This window comes from Anarhichas minor, unplaced genomic scaffold (genome assembly GCF_050575085.1).
Source record: "Anarhichas minor isolate MPS153535 unplaced genomic scaffold, ASM5057508v1 ptg000033l, whole genome shotgun sequence".
Taxonomy (NCBI): domain Eukaryota; kingdom Metazoa; phylum Chordata; class Actinopteri; order Perciformes; family Anarhichadidae; genus Anarhichas; species Anarhichas minor.
This window is the reverse complement of record NW_027466479.1, coordinates 11,418,574-11,437,357: the sequence shown is the minus strand read 5'-3', so window position 1 is coordinate 11,437,357 and position 18,784 is coordinate 11,418,574. Positions and strand designations below refer to the sequence as shown.

At 41.5% G+C, this 18,784-nt stretch overlaps 1 protein-coding gene across 1 annotated transcript in view; it reads right to left on the bottom strand.

Annotated features, from left to right (window-relative positions):
* The window catches only part of csmd3b (CUB and Sushi multiple domains 3b), a 241,463-nt gene that overhangs the window by 135,147 nt on the left and 87,532 nt on the right, over positions 1–18,784 (bottom strand). The window contains exon 4 of the mRNA XM_076106168.1: positions 15,729–15,936. Coding sequence (XP_075962283.1) covers positions 15,729–15,936 — 208 coding nt within the window. The remainder of the gene's footprint in view (positions 1–15,728; positions 15,937–18,784) is intronic.

Sequence of the window (18,784 nt, the reverse complement as noted above, 5' to 3'; positions counted from 1 at the left end):
GCCATTAGTCACACACACAAACATAAATTCACACACAAACATAAATTCACACACAAACATTAATTCACACACAAACGTTAATTCACACACAAACAGTGCCAACACAGCAAAACAATAACACAACTGTGAATGTAAGTGACCAACATAAATAAGGTAGACACCTATATTATGAGATGTTGATGCATGCTGGGAAAATCTTTTCACATCTGTTTCTACTATTGTTTGATTTTGTCTGTATTGGTCTTTTTTTTGTAGTTTTGGGGCAGTTGTCTGCTTTTATTACAGACCGTAGGAGAGAACTAACTGGAAATGAGGAAGGGAAGGACTCCTAGTGAGACTCAAACCGGGATTGTTGCGGTTCATAGATGATGTCTTAACCGCTATAAAATAGGAGTGTCTTGTATTTTACTTATTCTACAAACAAATAATTCCTTATACATACTAAAACACCAGTCACTGCCTTGTAGATCCCATTCAGAAACAATAATGCAATTGTATTCAAGTTGAATACACTACGGCAAATCAATGCTGAACTAATCTATTAGCTGGAAGAGAGACTAAATGAGATGGACGATGTTCAGATGATAAAGCTGATGGAATACAATCACTGATAAAAAAAACATCTAAACTGTCTATACATGCATGTGATCTACATAATTTAAAAAAAATAGAAATAAAGGCTGAAAAACATGATACAAATGAATGTATCCAGAACATTTGTATGTATAACTGCTGGCATGAAAACATGATGGAAATATATGGAGCAGACTTTACAAGAGATTTCTATTAATACTGAATTAAAAGACTAAAACGACACTAGTATTGCCACAAGTGAAGTATAGATTCCCATTTAAAGTATGTCGTGTAGCACATGAGAAGAAATACATCTAATATGAATTGATTATAAATGTTGCAAGTGATGTTTTGTTGACGTGGTGAAACATGAAATGCTTGAGCACAGACTGTAAAGGATTATGATGCTTACTAACAACACGGGAATAATTCTGAACACGAGCCTCGGCTTCGATCAAATACTTTGGAGAGACAGGTTATGTCAAACACTTGGATAACAATGGGCACAATGTACCAGACCTCTCCTTTCGTCTCTCTTTTTTTATTTATCTTTTTCATCAATCGATACTATTATTTTGCTGACGTTGTTTGTGGGTCAACCTTTCTGTCACGCTCTCTCGTCACCGCTCTCCCACCCTTCCTCTTTCCCCTCTCCCTTCCTCAGCTCTCGTCGCTGTGTATCTTCATGTGTGCACTCCCTCTCTCGCACACATTAGTCATGTTTACAGCTTTCGATTCACTTCCTGCTATGACATCATTACCCAGAGTGCATCATTAAGGGCAGAGTGTGTGGCTATTCAATCTGTTCCAATATTAAAACAGGAATTAAATCATAAATCTATACGGAGAGACAGTGTGTGACGCTAAACTATTAAACTGCATGCTTAGGAAGCACTAAAACAACTCCAAGCTGCAGGATGAAGGTACAAATCTCTCACAGGAGGAGCTGGGAGGTCAGAGAAACATGCTGGCGATTAAAAAGGTCACCCATCTGGATCCCCACAGCCTCTGGGAACACCCATAGGTGCCAGGCATGGCACATGAAGGATGCTGGAAGGATGCTGGAAATGTCAACTACATGTATGGATAATTAAAGCTTAAAATGATGCTTTCAGCAGGAAACCCGATATTTCCAAAAATCATCCGTGACTGAGGTGCTGAGAAGCTAGTTGATTTTTGCATTATTAAATCATTCATCTATGTTGATGGCTTCTGTGACTGGTAAGTGTTCTCCCAAGATATCTGCTATAAAGGCACTTCAGAGCTGCCCAGAGGTATTATAGATCATCCTCTGATGGGCTCCAATATTTATTTTTAATGCCTTGGTCTCAGAGGGTGTCCTATATGTGATTTGACAGTGACATAGGCATAAAATACATTGGGTGAAGCTAGGCTTAGTGCTAAAAGCTACTGATGCTTTAAAACTTCTGAAAGTGAAAGTTTTCCTAAGATGTCATGGACCATCATCAAAGCTGGTGGAACAGTTTGTTTGAATTAAATAACAGACATATTCCTCAAAAAAAAAACTCATTTAGAAAATTAGGACATTTAAACAAGGGCTCTTGATTGTCACCCGGGTGTCCTTACCTTGATTATAATGATAATAGCAGCATAGCAGAGTACATTTAGCAAAACAAAAATACTTATTATTGGACAAAACAGGAGAAAAAGAAACCGTGAAATGGTCTCTAGTTCCTCTGCTCAAAGCAAGTGCCTCTATTGTGAAATAACGTGAATAGTTGTTCTTCTCAGGGGAACCAGAGAAAATAACTTGCTCTCGTGACATTTCCTTCTCGCATAACACCGTTGTATAAAGCACGGTAGATCACGATGCGGTCGTGCCTTATGGGAAAAAATGTCTTATATCGAATGCTCAAAACCCTCATAGGAGTCCGTCAGCAGTCAACCGCCAACAATGATTGTTCCCGGGGATATGCAGGGAGGTCACGTTACATCTATTGTTCTCTGGAAATCATCGATATTACCAAGTGAATACACTGAAAACGTATGAAGGCCTCCAGTGTTCCATGTTTCTACAACCGCACAACTACATCAAATGAGAGGAATGAGATACTGCGATGGAGAGCGAGTGTGTGACCGCGTGTGTCTGCAGGAGGAAGAGAATATCAAGAAGAGAGTTGCCAGGAGGAGCAAGAGAACATAATTGATTCAATACACGAGACCAAAAGAGCATCTCTTCCTCTCTCCATCTCTGTCTACCATCCTCCCATCTATCCTCTGTGCCTCTCTCTTCCTCCGTGGCAAAACAAACCAGCTACTCCATCGGCAGTATGGGAACGAGAGAGAGGGAGGAAATAAAGAAGCACGGGGTGGCAAAGAATCGATGGAGGTGTGGTGAGACATGGAGGGAGAGAAATGGGGAAACAGCGAGGGGGAGACACAGAGGCTGTGGTTCGTTTGTTAGCTTGTTAATTATTCATTTTAGCATCTGAGCAGACTGTAATCACACAACACAAAAGCAGTGTTACTAGAGAGCAGATTCTAGTGTGGGTATTTTATTAATAAAACATAAACAGCATTCAATTTAAAAAAAAGTAATTTTCTGCCATGTTGAACTCATGACGGGAGACATTTCGTAATGGAATGCAGACGTCTGTACATTTCTCAGAGCTTCTTTTTGGAAATTGGAGCAGTTCGCTATTTAATGTGATTGTGCATTTTTACAGAAAACAAAAATAAAGACTAATCGGCAGCATGATGCGTTCACACGATTGGGTTCAGTTCCCATTGCATTAGATCAAGTTTTGACAGACTGTTATATCTCAGCTCAATCACACTTGTTCACTCGTGTTGCAATATACTGAGTGCAATCTGCAGATTGTGATAGCACCGCTCACACATTTAACAACTTTAAATTGCTTGGAAATCACAGTTGTTCGCTCAGCCCTAGAATGAATGGAAATTGTCAACAATCTGTTTACTCTATTAGACAACTGAGCGTACCAGTCGAGACGAGAGACGCATGGTTCTCTGTAGCGTAGCTTGCAGCAACTTGGGTTTTTCCTATAGCATCGTGCTGTTACTGTGAGTCCAAACGGCTGCATGCAAATGTATTCTACCCTTCATCGTGAGATTAACTTCGTCTTTGGTGCAAAATGCAATCGGTCATCAAGGTCCAACGTCTCTGTACGGCTCTTCCGTGAGCCGTTGCGTTGTTCACCGTTGATGTTCTACCAGAGGTCTTTAATCTCATAAGTGACATCTTGCACAGACGAGACAGATGGACATGTGACACTGGCAACTTGATTTCTGACCAGAGAGACGGGGTTAAGGGTCTCCGCCGGCTGTGTAATGAATGGTTGTCCACAAACATCGGTGGTCACGGGGGTTAGAGAGCTACACTAGCCAACGCTAACTTTTGTGTGTGCGTGTGTGCGGCTCTTCATAAGACAGTAGGGGTATGCTACTTAATCAGGCAATCTGTCTTAATAGCCTCCTCTAATTAAGACAGGTGGGAACTGCCACACACACACACACACACACACACACACACACACACACACACACACACACGTAAATGCAGGGAGAGAAAATGCTCATTCACGCACTCAAGAGAAATCAGTGCACACACACACACACACACACAGAGACACAGACACACACACACACACACTCTGCAGGAGTGTTGGTCTGAATGTAGTCTCGGAGGAAGCATCATCAATCAGTATACAGAGACAGCGAAGTCCTCTCTGCGTGCGTGTCTGTTTGATACATTGTGTGTATGTGTTTGTGCGTGTTGTTTAATATGTGTGTGAGTGTGTTCGTGTTTGTGTTCGTGCTTGCATGAGCACGCCTGCTGTGTCACTCTCCATCAATCTCAAGTGAGCAGAGAGTAATCAGTGGTCACAACAGGACCCTACTCTGTGTCTCCCTCCCCTCCCTTTGTCTCATCTAAATGTCTCTGCTCCTCCTTGCTCGCCTCCTCATATGGCAGCAAGGTGTCTTTCAACTGGCTTGTTCACACGGACAGCGGAGGGCTGAAATGAAACATCAATGAACCATATTGTTGGGAAAAAATAGCAATGATAATTTATAAACTGAGCAAGGTATTAACCTCTGAAACTATTGAAACGATCAAACTATACTTGCTACATGGTCTACGTTGGGTTTGGAAGTACATGAGCCGTGAACTCAACCCCATCAAACACCTTTTGGTTGAACTGCAACGGCGTTGGCTAGCCAGGCCTCATCGCCCAAAATCTGTGTCTAAACTCACTAAACTATTGTATCTCAACTTGGAGCAAATTCATGCAACCAGCTTCCAAAATCTTGTTGAAATGAAACCAGAAGAGCGTGGTGTCTAAAGGCAGCATATTAGTGCTCCTGGTTTCTGAATGAGAAGATTAATGTTCACACACGGGTGTTTACATTTGGATGTGCTGTATCTCCAAAGTACATCTGAATAGACCAACAGATATCTTAGTATCATGTGGACGACTCAAAGCATTGAATGCGATGCTGTAATACAACTAGTGAGCTTAGTGATGTAAATTAAGCACAATTAAACCGAAACTAAATAATATACTTTCCAATTATATAGGTATGTTCCCTGTGTAGAACATGTTATACCATCTGTTGGGTAATTCATGCTACTGATGGCAGAGCAAGCAGGTTACAAATACAGCTACTTCTTCTACTTCTTGATGTCATTATCTATTACAATTCAGAAAGAAAATCTGGCTTTGCCTCGCGACACCACGGACTGACAAACCAGACTCAATATCATATTTTGAAGTGTTAACATGTTGATATCGGTCTACTTGTCGATCTGTCTGAGTAGATTTAATACAAGGCCTGCATCCAAATTGGCCCACGACAAAAGCTCCTCTATCACTCTGAATAAAATGTGATTTTGTGTCGGAGTGATCGTGTTATTTTTAATCAGAGGCGTGTTTTTAATCATACAACATAGTTATCATAAGGGAACCCTGTTTTCTTTCTATGTCTAACCATCTCACATGTCTTTCTTTTAGCTCAGCCTCTTTCCAGAGAAGCCATGGCAATGCAGGGCGGCTCCCTGCCTCTTCTCAAACCCTTTTTCCCATGTGTGTGTGTGTGTGTGAGTGTGTGTGAGTGTGTGTAGCCTGCGGGACGACACAGCAATCAGAGCAGAGACAGAAAATTGGAGAGAAAGTGCGAGAGACGGGGGACGGAGACAAGGAGAGGGAGCTGGCGTTATTATTATTACATTACAATGTATTAGAATTTCAGCACCCCAGCCTCCACTACCAGTGGCTGACTATTCAACACACTTCCAAGCACACATACACACACACTAAGTGCATACACAGAAACACACCTAACCAAATAAAGACATACATAATATACACAATGGGTTTAGAACAGGGAATGACTATGACGACGTATTTATGATTGCAGAGTTAACATGCTGTGGCCTGGCCCAACTACATATCATGCTCCAGTGGTGCTCAAACTCTGGCCTGGTCCCTCGGGTTAGGCTTAGCACCACCTGGAAAGGTTATTTGCTGTGGGAATAGCAAATATCAAATTCCACTGTCCAGCAACAGTGACCTGGAAAAAAAAGCACTGCTCCTGTAGTGATGACGTGTGCTCACTGTGATCAACGTCTGACAATGTCGTCTATATGAAGAGAATAGTTCACAGCCCATGGAGCCAGCAGAGTTTCTGTCTGCTTCAGATAAAAAAGTTTGCTGTGAATTCAGAAAAATATGCTTTCCTGCTGAGGCGCTGGAGACAGACAAAGAAAAAAAAGCAAACTCTGCAGAGTCCATTCAGTGCAAATATCAATCATAAAGACCCTCACCACAATATATAAAATGAAGGAAGTATCAAAAGAACATCATCGTCACTTTTTTCACCCTGCGAGATGTGTTTTGGACTCTCTGTAAGCCGAGGGCAATGGTTTGAATGAAAGTAAAAAAATACAAAGATCAAATGCATAAACGATAATTGAGACTTAGCTCTGTCACGGTGCTCAGTATAAACAGTGCAATAGTTGAAGATGCCTCAAAGCCCTCGAGTAAAAGTGACCTATTTTGGTTAAAAAAATTTTTTATCCTGAGTCAACGTGTATAATGTGACTTTGTTTGCAGAAGCACAATAATCTAATTATCACACGCTAATCTAATTACAAACCTTGCTTTGATTCGAAGAGTAATTTGATTAAGCTGTTTACATGCAGAGCAGAGCAGGATGTATCTTTTTCCCCCTTTAGGCAACTGGTGAATTCAGACAGCGCCCTCATAAAACGCAAATGCATGTCTCTGTGGCTGCCTTCTCATCTGCTCCTATGCAACAACCCTGCAGTTTGTCCAGATTTGAGACGTTAATGCCAGCTGTGAGGAAGAAAACCAAAAACAAAAAAACCTGCACACAAGCTGCACAGCTCGGGAGAACTCAGATGGACAGGCTTAGTCGGGGGTATGGTGTTTACATCTCTGAACAATCTTCACATGATGCTATTCATTTCACAGTTCTCCACACATTTTAATCCAACAGTGAACGCTCTCTATATGACCTGAGTTGCAGAAACGGAGGATGAAGTTGTTTGCGTGGCTTTAATCTAACTGCAGTGTTCTCGCGATCCCATTTAGCTCCACGTGCTGTCACATAAAGCTCAATGTGTCTCAGTCTGTCCTTCTCTGCCTGTCTCAGTCCCTCTCAGTGTGTCTGTCTCTTTCTTTCCTCACCCATGAATCCCCCTGAAGGCTTTCTCTTCCTGTGTCTCCCCCTCCATTCCTTTTATGCTTCTTTCCACCTCTCTTATCCTGTCAACTCTCATCTCTACCCCACTTGTCTCTAATTCTGCACCTCTGCTTTCGTCTCCTCCGTACCTCACCTACTTACCTCTCATCTCCACTTCTTCTCTCCCGGCTCCTCTTGTCACCCCAATTGCCCCCTGTCTGCTCCTCGGTTCTACCCTGTCCTCTCTTGTCTCTCTGCCTCGCTTGTCATCTTCTGCGTGACCTGACACTGCCTCCCTAAAACACCATGACACCTCTCTTGCTGTCCTGTCATCTTGTCTCCCCTTCTCCACTTCTCTCATCGAAGTTGTCTCTCTCAATAAAGAAGGCGGATTCCCAAAAGGTTTTAGTAATTTGTTTCAAAGGTGTGGGTTAATATTGGGGTAAATTTGCTTAGACATGCCGAGACAATAGACTTGTAGACCTAAATTATACTTTGGGCCAGCAGAAATTGGATTTAAAAATTGATGCCCCCAGAGAAACAGTGTGAAGGTCACTAGCGTAACCTGTTAGCCCGAATGTAGCACAGAGATCCGCAGGAAAATAGTCGGCATCATGAACTTGTTTACTAGGTCTCTGTGAGAGGCCGATGTCTGTGTCTGGTAATGGATTCTCTGGAGTCCTGACTGACTCTGAAATAAGTGGTTGATGCGATTGATGCAGCAGTTCAGTTTTGAGAAAAAGAACAAAACAATGACCAAAAAAAATATGATTATGGTGAAGACAGACACTAATTCTGCTACAACAAAGCTGGTTACAGAATTCCAGAGCAGTGCAATAGAAATATAACCATATTTTTCTTTTAAAAGTGTCTTTATCTAACAAAAATAATGAGTAATGACGCAACATTTAACCTTTAGAGCTGTTTGTAGTTATTATATTTTACTGCTATATTACTGCCCATAAGCAGTAGTGAACTTCTCGGCCAGTGTCAGTAAATGATGGTGTGAAGGAGGAGACTATGTGGTACCTAAGTTTGAAAGGCTAACTACCCATAGCTACAGTAAATACTGGCCCTTTAAGGATAATGTGCCGCAGGTACTAGCACAGTCTCATGGCTGTGAAATGCTAAAGTTCCTGAAGTGATTGTTTTAGCCTTGATATACATAAACTCTTAAAAAACAGAATGGGATGACGTATACATGATCGTCTGTCCACCACTGCCTCAATTTAGTGGTTTTAGCTTAAAAATACATTGTGAAAGTTGCTTGCATTCATTGTTTCCTCATCAAAAAGGCTTTGTGTGTTTCTTTCAGGTTTTTTTACAACCTTTTGCAAAGCCACCTTTTGTGAAAACAATTTGAAACCTCCATTGCTCACATCCATTCTCTTCTTCCGAGTCTATGAGCATTTTTCTGGCACATGGCTACTTTCCCCGGGGCATCACCCACACCTGTAAGTCAGGGGAGCAGTGTGAAGCCCTTGGCAGCAGGAACGTGTATCACGTCACCGGCCCGTGCCTGTCCATATGCATCCTTGTGCGCTTGCATGGGTTTCTAACAGAACGGGGACCCACTCATCAAAACATGGCGCCGTAGAACTACTCGAGGTCAAGAACTCCACAGAGTACCTTTTAAATTCTGCACACAAAGGCTCTGACTGCTGAGGTGTTCCTCTAAACAGGGTCACAGTCATTACAGACGGCACCACTTGATCTACTTAAATCGCTGGACACAATAGGGATGTGGACATTGATTCAGAGGTCTGGAAACCGAGCTAGCCTGCCTCCCCGTTTGTGTGTATTCATAACCCTGTGTTGCCTTGTATCTTTAGACACATATTTGAAATAATCTGATATGTGTGTTTGTTTGCTGTGTGTGTTTGTGTTCAAGGTCACCGCTCCATTTCCTATTCGGGATGGTGCTGCTATTCCAGCATCCTCTCTGCCAGCAGCATTGATTAGCACTCGGCAAGCATAGCATCACACACTCGCAAACACACACACACACCCTCACACCTATAGACGACACACACACTTACACACCTATAGACGACACACACACACACACACCAACACTTAAACTATCTTTGTCTTTTACACAAAGCTCCTTTTGCGTCTCTCGAACAAATACTACGGCTTTGAGCACAGCTAGAAAATGCATCGCTGTTAACGCTTCTCATGCCGAGTCACATACAAACGTGTGATGGGTTGTGAGTCGTGCAGTACTTAGCGGTTTCTCTCTGTAAAATCAAACAACGTCAGCAGGATGGCCGTACCTGTCATAATGCCGCATGTAGACCATAGAAGAGGTAGACACTCTTTTTTGTTATTAGATTAAACGAAATGAATCTGTGTGGTGCAAGAAAGACAAAACAAACAAAGGAACAGATAAACAATGTGGGCTTTTTAACAAACAGGATATGTGTGAACACGTGTAAACAAACTTTATAAACTGACAAGTTTGATAAAGTTAGAGCTTCTACCAGCATGCAGGTGCAACGAAAATATGCTTTTTATTAAAAGGAGGGTAAAAAAAAGTCCGAACACCTCTGTGGGAGGACCATACATGTGTATGGCCTATGTTGTAACTAACTTACAAATGCTGGAGGGATTACTCTTTCCTTTGCTTCATACTTATCTTCTGCATATGTGACATGCTTTACTGTAATGCGTTTTTAGGAGCTCCTTGGCACCCACAAATGCCTGGTTTAATTCTCAAAGGGATAGATTGGGAGTGGGTTTATATGAAGTACTTCTCCATAGTCGTTGTATTATCTCCAGTAGATGGCGGCTGGCATGAAGCAGACAGGCGAACCAGCATGGCAGCAAAGCGATGTGCTGCTGTTGACGGGGGCAGCAGCCACATAAAAGGAAGGCTCGCTGCCTTGGTCCTGTGCTGGTACTCCTGTCCGTTTCTCCAAACTGGGATCATGCAGACCGTCGTCTTTTGAAGGTGCTTTGTATGAATCCACACTTGTTTCAAACACTATATTAAGTTTATAATGTTATGTGTTTGAGTGATTGATCACAGCTCATGTAACCATATGATCTTCCTTTTTAGTTGTGACTTTAACCAGTCATCATGCCTGCATGTGTTCTTGTGTTGTAAACAAAAATCTTCTTCCAGAAATTAAAACGGTTTGTTTTCCTCATGATGCGTATACTTCCACATTATGTATTCAGATAATTCTAGTGTTTGAACCTATCATGAAAGCAAACGTCCTTTGATTTCAGATTGGGTATTTATTATGCCCGCAGTTAATAAAGATCTAATTTGCACGCTGTCACGTAGACTATAGCGTTGTTTGGAAATTATGTTATGAGTCTTGGGACTTCTCAGGGATATCTCGTTAGTAAAAAGTCTTCCTCCATTAATAATAATGGAAGGAATAACAGAATGGATCTGGTACATATTGTGCAATATATGTACGTTAGTATCTATTTCACACTGTGGCATCTGGGCGGAATAAGCTGTCTGCGAAAGTAACTCGCCTTCAGTGATATGACTCCAGGCACTTGGCAACATGGCATCCAGCTCAAACCTGACAAAATTAATTTCCAGTGGCTCTAAAAACAAAAAACAAATCCTTGACAAGCAGGAGATTGTTAAATGACAGCCTTTGAATAGCCCAGCACACCATTACTGTTGATTTGGCGATGGGCTGTCAAGTGTAGGTGCACCAAAGAGCACTAAACAACATGCTATATTCTGGCCCCATGTTGCGAGAGACGTGGAAGACAGGGAGAGAAAGACAGAGACACACAGACAGACGGATAGATGCACAGAAAGGCAGAGAGACAGAGGAGAGACAGACCGAAAGGGAAAGACACAGAGAGAGGGTGAGCGATCATTCTACTTAAGAACGCTCTACTTGGTTTCAAGGGCAACTGATTCTGAAACAACAAAATATGAAACTTGTGTGTGTTTGTGTGTGTATCAGTGTGTGTAGTGTTATGCTAGGATTACAGGCACTTAGCTCACAGCGATATACTACTCTCATAGGCGCGAGCACACCTCTCCGCATACTGATTAGATTAAGGGCTCTGCGTGAGAAGGAGAGTCTCTGTGAGTGCGCATCTTTGTCTGTTAGGAGTGAAAGTGTGTGTGTGTGTGTGTGTGCGTCGGTTTGTATATGAACATGGATGTAGATTACATCTGTGTGTGGTGTGGTTGTGTGCGCGTGTGTGAGACTGCTGTTGTCAGCCCTGCAGCAGCTGATAAACACGTAACAAATTCTTCCCCACACATATTAGCAAATCAGCCATTAGCTTTCTCTGCTAATTGCCATTGGAAATTAGCATTTTAGCTATTAGCTTCTTTCACAAATTACCAATGGAAATTAGCATATTAGCACTGAGTGTTGCGAGGCAATTGCTGAGGGATCAGGCAGCATGGCCTAGTTTTCAGAGAGACTGTTCCACAACAAAAGAGTCAGTTGTTTAAATCCTGCTGCAGCAAGTGCAGCCATTTAAGGTGAACAAGACCAAGTGGTTTTTTAAGGACTTTGACGAGGGAAATAATTACTGGCCGTCTTTCTCTCATTTTCAGCCAGTTTAAATTTGCATGAATATTTAATATCACCCAGAAGGTTAATTGATACTTAGATACTTAAAACGTCTTATTGTTTGAACTAAACAATCATTTGATTTCAGGTTGCCTGGGTATTTATTGTGCCTACAATAAATAAAGATCTAATGTTCATGCTTCTATGCAGACTGTTTGAAAAATGATCTCATGAGTCTTGGGACTTCTCAGGGATACTCTCATTAGCCAAGTCATTCTCTAATGCATCCCTACATTGGTAATCTTTCTTTTAACTCAACAGATAAAAAAAAATAAAATAATAAAGTTATCTTTATTATTGCTAGTCTTTTAAAGCAGTAGATGCACAGTAGTGACAATACAATTGTCAGCCACATCAAATAGCTATGCTGTCATTGGCTTGGATGACTGTTGAACAAGCTCTGAAGACAGCAAGAGTCAGGTGTTTTTATTGTCTTTTGATTTGTATACAGAAACTTGGCCGACATTCTTAACGTGCACTGTTTCAAATTGAAACACATACTTTAAGGAAAAGATGTCTGACAACAGGTTAAGGCCAGTTTAAATAGATTTAAATGGCATTCACATCGAGTCTGTCGTAAAGATCACCTCCAAATAATGTCCCGTTGATCCCTACCTCCAACAATAAAGGTTACAGTGTGTTTCAAAGCAAGTTATTTGGTGTTCTTTTTAGCAGATTACACACACTGTGTGTAATTGCTGATCACAGAATATTGTAAAGTTGTAATTTAAAGTATTTAGCATGCTATGTGCTCAACAGTTTTAATGTCATTTCAAAGTGTCTCTTTCTTCCATAATCATCATCATCATCATCATCCTGATAAGACAGATAAATGAACGTTGTTTACAGAGAAGGGGGATCCAAACAGTGTTGTTTACAGAGTGACTTTCCGTCGATATCAAGCTTCAGGAGTTTCCGTGGGGACAAAAAGGACAAATATCAACTGATACTACTGTATAGAGAATAGATGCCACTCATTGCACAGCACACAATCGCACACTAAAGCTACACAGCTGCACACTTAATTATGAATGCATGTATTTTAATGCAAAAAGTGAAATATACTTAAAAGCACAGACAAAAACACATGTGAAAGGAAGTATCAGCGGATGTGCGGATGTCCTGATCAAGTTTCTTTGCCCCCGACCCCGATCACAGTCACTAAATATTGATAATCTGCCAATACAGCTGCACATTCAAAAATGCCATTGATTATTTTTATTTCCGCTCTCTCGCTACCACCATTCGCATGCTGTGAATGTACAAGTACAGAAGCCAAAAACAGACTGCACCATCAGTATCTACTTCTAACCAGCCAGCAGCCGCTAACCTGTATGCCCCTGGAACAGACTGACATCTTTAAGAGAACTCGATCCACGTTAACGCGATACGTCACAAAGTCCCTGCTGATTTTCCAGAACACATTCATGTACAGCACTGACACTATTCTGCAGCACACGTTGTTCTGCAGCTATACCGTTCAACCTAATTCCAGAGGTGCTGTACTGCGTTGAGATATAAAGGACTTTGTAGGTCACTGTAGGAAACTAACATCACTGTCCTTTCCCCTGGAGCCATCCGAAGATGATGCATGCTTTCTGATAAGGAAGTAGCCAACTGAAAAAAAAGAAACACTGCGGCCATGAGGGGATGCACCTGCATCGGAACAATGCTTAGAGTACATTCAAACGATGCTAAATTGGTACTACCGAGTCTAGCGCAGCCTAGTTCATGTCAAGAAACCATTCTCCAGACACCTACAGCACCACCAGCAGCCTGCACCATTTACTGGATGAGAGAATCCATGGGATCAGGCTGTTTGTATCAAATTCTGACCCTGTCATCGAGAAACCTCAAAAGGAACGGAATATTTTAAACTAGGGAACATTTGTCTGCTCCTTAACGGTTCTGCAATGTCCCTTTTTTATGACATCTCTGTTGAACAACACACTCTTACCCACACATATACATTGGTGTATTTACTATTTCTGTTCAGGGTTAAAATAGGGTTCATTTATCATCTTCACTTATTCACAACATCAGGGCAAGTTGGCATAATTTCTGCTCCAGGCTGAATGTCTGAATGTCGCTGCTCTCTCCTCTCAGTTCAAAACTACAACCATATAATCAGCCTGGCTGCCGGGAAAAATCCACGATGTGAGAAAAAGTCAACACACTGACCTCAGTATGGCTCTGTGAGTCTCCAGAGTTAATTCAACAAGCAAATAACTACACAGCATATATTCTATATGAGCCAAGACACCGGTCAGACTAAATCACACACTACCAGTCACCACCACATTACTGTCCAAAGGCCAACACTCCAGCTCTGAGCAGTAGATTTTGTTCGTAAGTATTCAGTATTCATTTATATCAGTTTTTGTATTAGCACAAATTTTCTAAAAAGTTGATACAAATTAAAATATGTTTAAATATAATTAGTGTCCCTGCTTTATGAAAAAAGGACAGAAAAACCTGAAAATAAATTGTCTTGAGGCAAAACATACTGCTGGTAATTATTAATTATCAACTTACACATGGTCCCTTTTTGTATGTATGTTGGTGTGTTTTGTATTTACAAATGTACTGGCATGTTGGTCAGATTCAAGACAGCATTAAAAGGTCAAATAAAAAATGAAGTAAAATCAAATAAATCAAACATGACAAATCAAACATAAAACATATAAGTCTGTCTTTAAGGATTAATAGTATTCTGATTGTATCTAATGAATGTAGAGATCATGTCAAGAAAAATAATAATTACAAAATAATAATCAAATCTGGCATTTCTGATAAAAAAAATCTGTTAACTTTTCAATTGAAGTGTATGCAATGAAATGTTACCAGGAGAGCCCGATCACTTACCAACAAGAGATATCGGTGGAAAAGTCGAGCTTCTTTTAACATGATTGCAAGTATAAACACACACATATATATACATGCACACATATACACACACGGGGACATGAGTGAGTATGGTGGTATTGTACTTGTATAAACACACATGCTGACAAATACACTTTACAACAGCAACAGCCTCGCTATTATCACTTCCAAAGCAATTACACACACACCCACACACGCGCATAACCCTGACCAAGATAGCACAGATCAATTAATTCATCTCTAAAGTACGAGGCCCATGCAGAAGGACTGCACATGAACCCCCCCTCCCCTCCCCACCAAGATTTTATTTATTTTTATCCATGGAAAAATGACTAAACTTCAAGAGCAAGAGATAAAAACTGTACTTTATATATGTAATAATGTTTCCACTTTATTACCTGTTCTTACTTGAGTTCTAACTTATTTTTATTACTTGTTCTAACTTTTTATGACTGTACTCCAAGTGTGGTTAAATTGTTCCATAAACTCAGCCGCTACGTGACTAAATTATCTTTGCAGAGATGCCAGGTCAGAGATGTCAACCGAATCCTCTTCTTTTTTTGTAAAGTATGGTTTTGGACCACATTCACATAAATCACCACCACACCGAGTAGAGTGGAGCTCTGCTGTACCTCTATTATACTGTTTACCACGTTTCGCTGCTGAAGACTGTGGGTTCTTCATTTGCACGGAAATGTCAACTCTAACCTGCCTACTGCCATGAAATAACGGATTTTAACACTTAATCATGACTCATCGCAACACTGCAATTCAACTGAAAACAGTTCTCAAACATCGGACGCAGATGAACGGAAAGTTGTGCCACATCCACACCATCACGTTTCCTAGCAACATAATGACTGTGAGACACACACACACACACACACACACACACACACACACACACACACACACACACACACACACACACACACACACACACACACACACACACACACACACACACACACACACACACACACACACACACACACACGAATGAATTAAGTGACTCACCAAATGGTTGGTGGTTCGGACCCCTCCACTTCCAGGTAGTCGTACTTCTCCTCTGACTGGAAGTCTGTAAAGATGACAGAGATGGTGTCTCCAGGTTCGGCCAATAGGATCCAAGTACAGTCGGCCTGGTTACTATAGTTGCCGGGGTAACCGGGACTGGTCACCACCCCACTGCCGCCCCTCACAGTGCCCCCACATGTGTCCTCAGCTGTCAATCAAATCAGAGTGACAAATAGAAAACCTGGGTTAGGGAGAGGAGGAGGGACCGAGGGGCGGACTTCTTTTTAATTTAATTTCTTGCTTTTTGGATAAATTATTTAAATTTCCACAGCTATATCAATTCAGTTTATTACCAAATTAGCAATTAAGATCAAATTCTCAATAGCATAATTTCTCTACGCCTCGAGTAGATTACAGGTCAGCCAGCCCGACTCCCCACCTCTCTCCCTCTATGAGGTTTTTTTAATTACCTTTATTTTAGTATATTACAGGTACACTCTTTACTGGCAACTCTAAATGTTATTTTGTGGCTTGAATGTTAGAGATGGATGACTTTCTCATGAGACATAAACTGTCAAGTCATATTAGCAAACCATATTGTGAAAACATGGAGCTCTTACATCACACTTCTGATATGAATTAGATATGGCAACTAGCATATGCATGGTGAGACCCAAACAGTCCTTATTTTGTGGACTATCAGGTCTCTGCCGTTAAGCCAGTAGATTTGGGAGAATGATGCCGTTCTATATTATATTAGTTAGAATCAGTTGTGGGGTTTTAGGGGTTAGGCTGCAGTTCCTGTCCCACTCACAGCTGCTGTCCTCTCCTCCAATAGCAAGATAAGTTGTCCCATTACAGATCTCCGCTCTGCTCTCCTCCAATCACCACCAAGGAACTTCAGATTCAACTGTTACCCAATTGGCTGTCAGCAAATCAATTAATCCTCAATTAGTTTCAAAACATGAATGATCAGATCAGACCAGATGTGATGATAAATTTGCCTAATTTTTGATCAAAGTGTTGATCACATCTCATTGATAGTATTGTTCATAATTGATAGTAGTACTGATTACTGTGTAACAGATAAAGACACATGGATCGCGCTGTGCACACGGCATAAATTATACACATATAATTTATACAGACACACTCACGGAGAAAAAAAACAACATACTACATTGGACCTTGTGTGTCACTGGGGCATTGGTTGTATGGCAAGCTATTGAAGAGGGCTGGAGGTGCATGTGTTTGTACCCACTCTGTTGAAATAAATGATTTAAAAGAAGGCAATGCCTGTGTTTATCAAAAGCAAATTGAGCCCAGCCAAGTAGCCATTGCCCCAGTGACAAAGATACAATGTTGAAGCTTTTTTTCTGAGAGCGTGCAAGTCCAACTGTAAAAGAGGTATAAATTATACCTGCATAATTTATAGTTATACATAAAAGAGGCAATACTGTATGTAACACACTCTTACAGCAGACGTATTTTCCTATACACACCAGTGAGTGCAATTTGGGATGACGCGTGATTTATATTACTCTGCGATGCTTCACGTGCTGATATCATCGGCATTTAGAGAAGACAGAGGAGCACCACGTGTGCTGTCCTTAAACTGCACTCACTGATAAGATAGTCAGACACGTCCTTTATGAGAGTGTGGACAAGCGCTGTCAGGTATACATGCACATCCCTTTATAGGCTCACCCAGGCGATGCTGCCTAGCGGGATGCATGTACAGATGACAAGACATTTAAGGTAGGGACCAAGCCAGACTCCACCCACAGGAGGGGTAAAGAGAATAACTGTGGTCTGAGACTCACTTCTAGAAACAGACAATAACCGATAGAAATGAATAGAATTAGAGGTATTAGAAATCGGACAGAACAGAGGGCACTGAGTAGAGACAGGAAATACACGGAGGATAACAGGGGAACATAAACAGAGAGGAGCAAACAGAGACAAACAGAACTATGAATCAAATCATAGAGAGCCGGATTGAAATAGGGAAAGAGTTTGTACAAACTATTTCAGCTCGGAAACAAGAAACAGGATGAAACAAAACAAGTGGTTTGAAATGAGCTTGAAGAAAAACTGAGCCGTTTTTTTTCAGAAGATCAGAGCGTGAAGTTTGGACCAATAGGAGCTTGATGCTCGTGTCAAAATGCGTGGACACAAGCTGGCGACAAGACGTGCATTGTCCCAAACTGCAGGTGCTGATGTATTGAACATAAAGTAGAGAAAGCATAGATAATTCATTAACAATTCATTGATTCAAACAGATTCATATGGGCCGCTGAGTCAGTCCGACAGACAGGCAGGCACTGACAGACAGACCGTTCAGTTCTACAGACAGACATTCATTCCACAGCTAGACGGTGAAGGAGATTTGTGTAAATGACCCAACAGCCTGAACCAAGCTCTGCTGAGACCCCATCACATTTGCTGGAGCCAATGATGCAGTAGTTTGTGTATGTGTCGGAGTGTGAGCGTGCGTGTGCATAAGTGTAGGGGTGTGTGTGTGTGTGTGTGTGTGTGTGGGTGTGTGGGTGTCTGCAGCGTTGGAAAGAGAGCTGCTTGCAAGATGAGAGCTGTGACAGATTTAGCCAAAGGACATCCGCAAGCACTGGTGGACACACACCGGCTTGCATGCACACACACACGCACACACGCGCACACACACACACACACACACACACACACACACACACACACACACCCCTCTTCCAGCCCTCCAGCTTATTGATGTGTCGGTGACACTTGACAGACAGGTGGAAAGGCCTCAAGGTGCATTTATGTGTTATTATTAAAGATGACTAAACTAGTGAGCGGTGCTCTTGTGTGCAGTGGGCCTCTACATTATGATGTTGTAGCATGTACTCTGGCTTTGGCGATCAGATTCCTTTAGAGTGACCGATAGCATCAAACAACTTCATCATTACTTTAAAAAAAAAATAAGCCAACTTGAAAACTGATGTAGAGGAAACCTGAAAGCCATGTGAGGACTCCGTGAGAACATTGTAAATGACACATGATGCAATTAGGATCCTCACTGA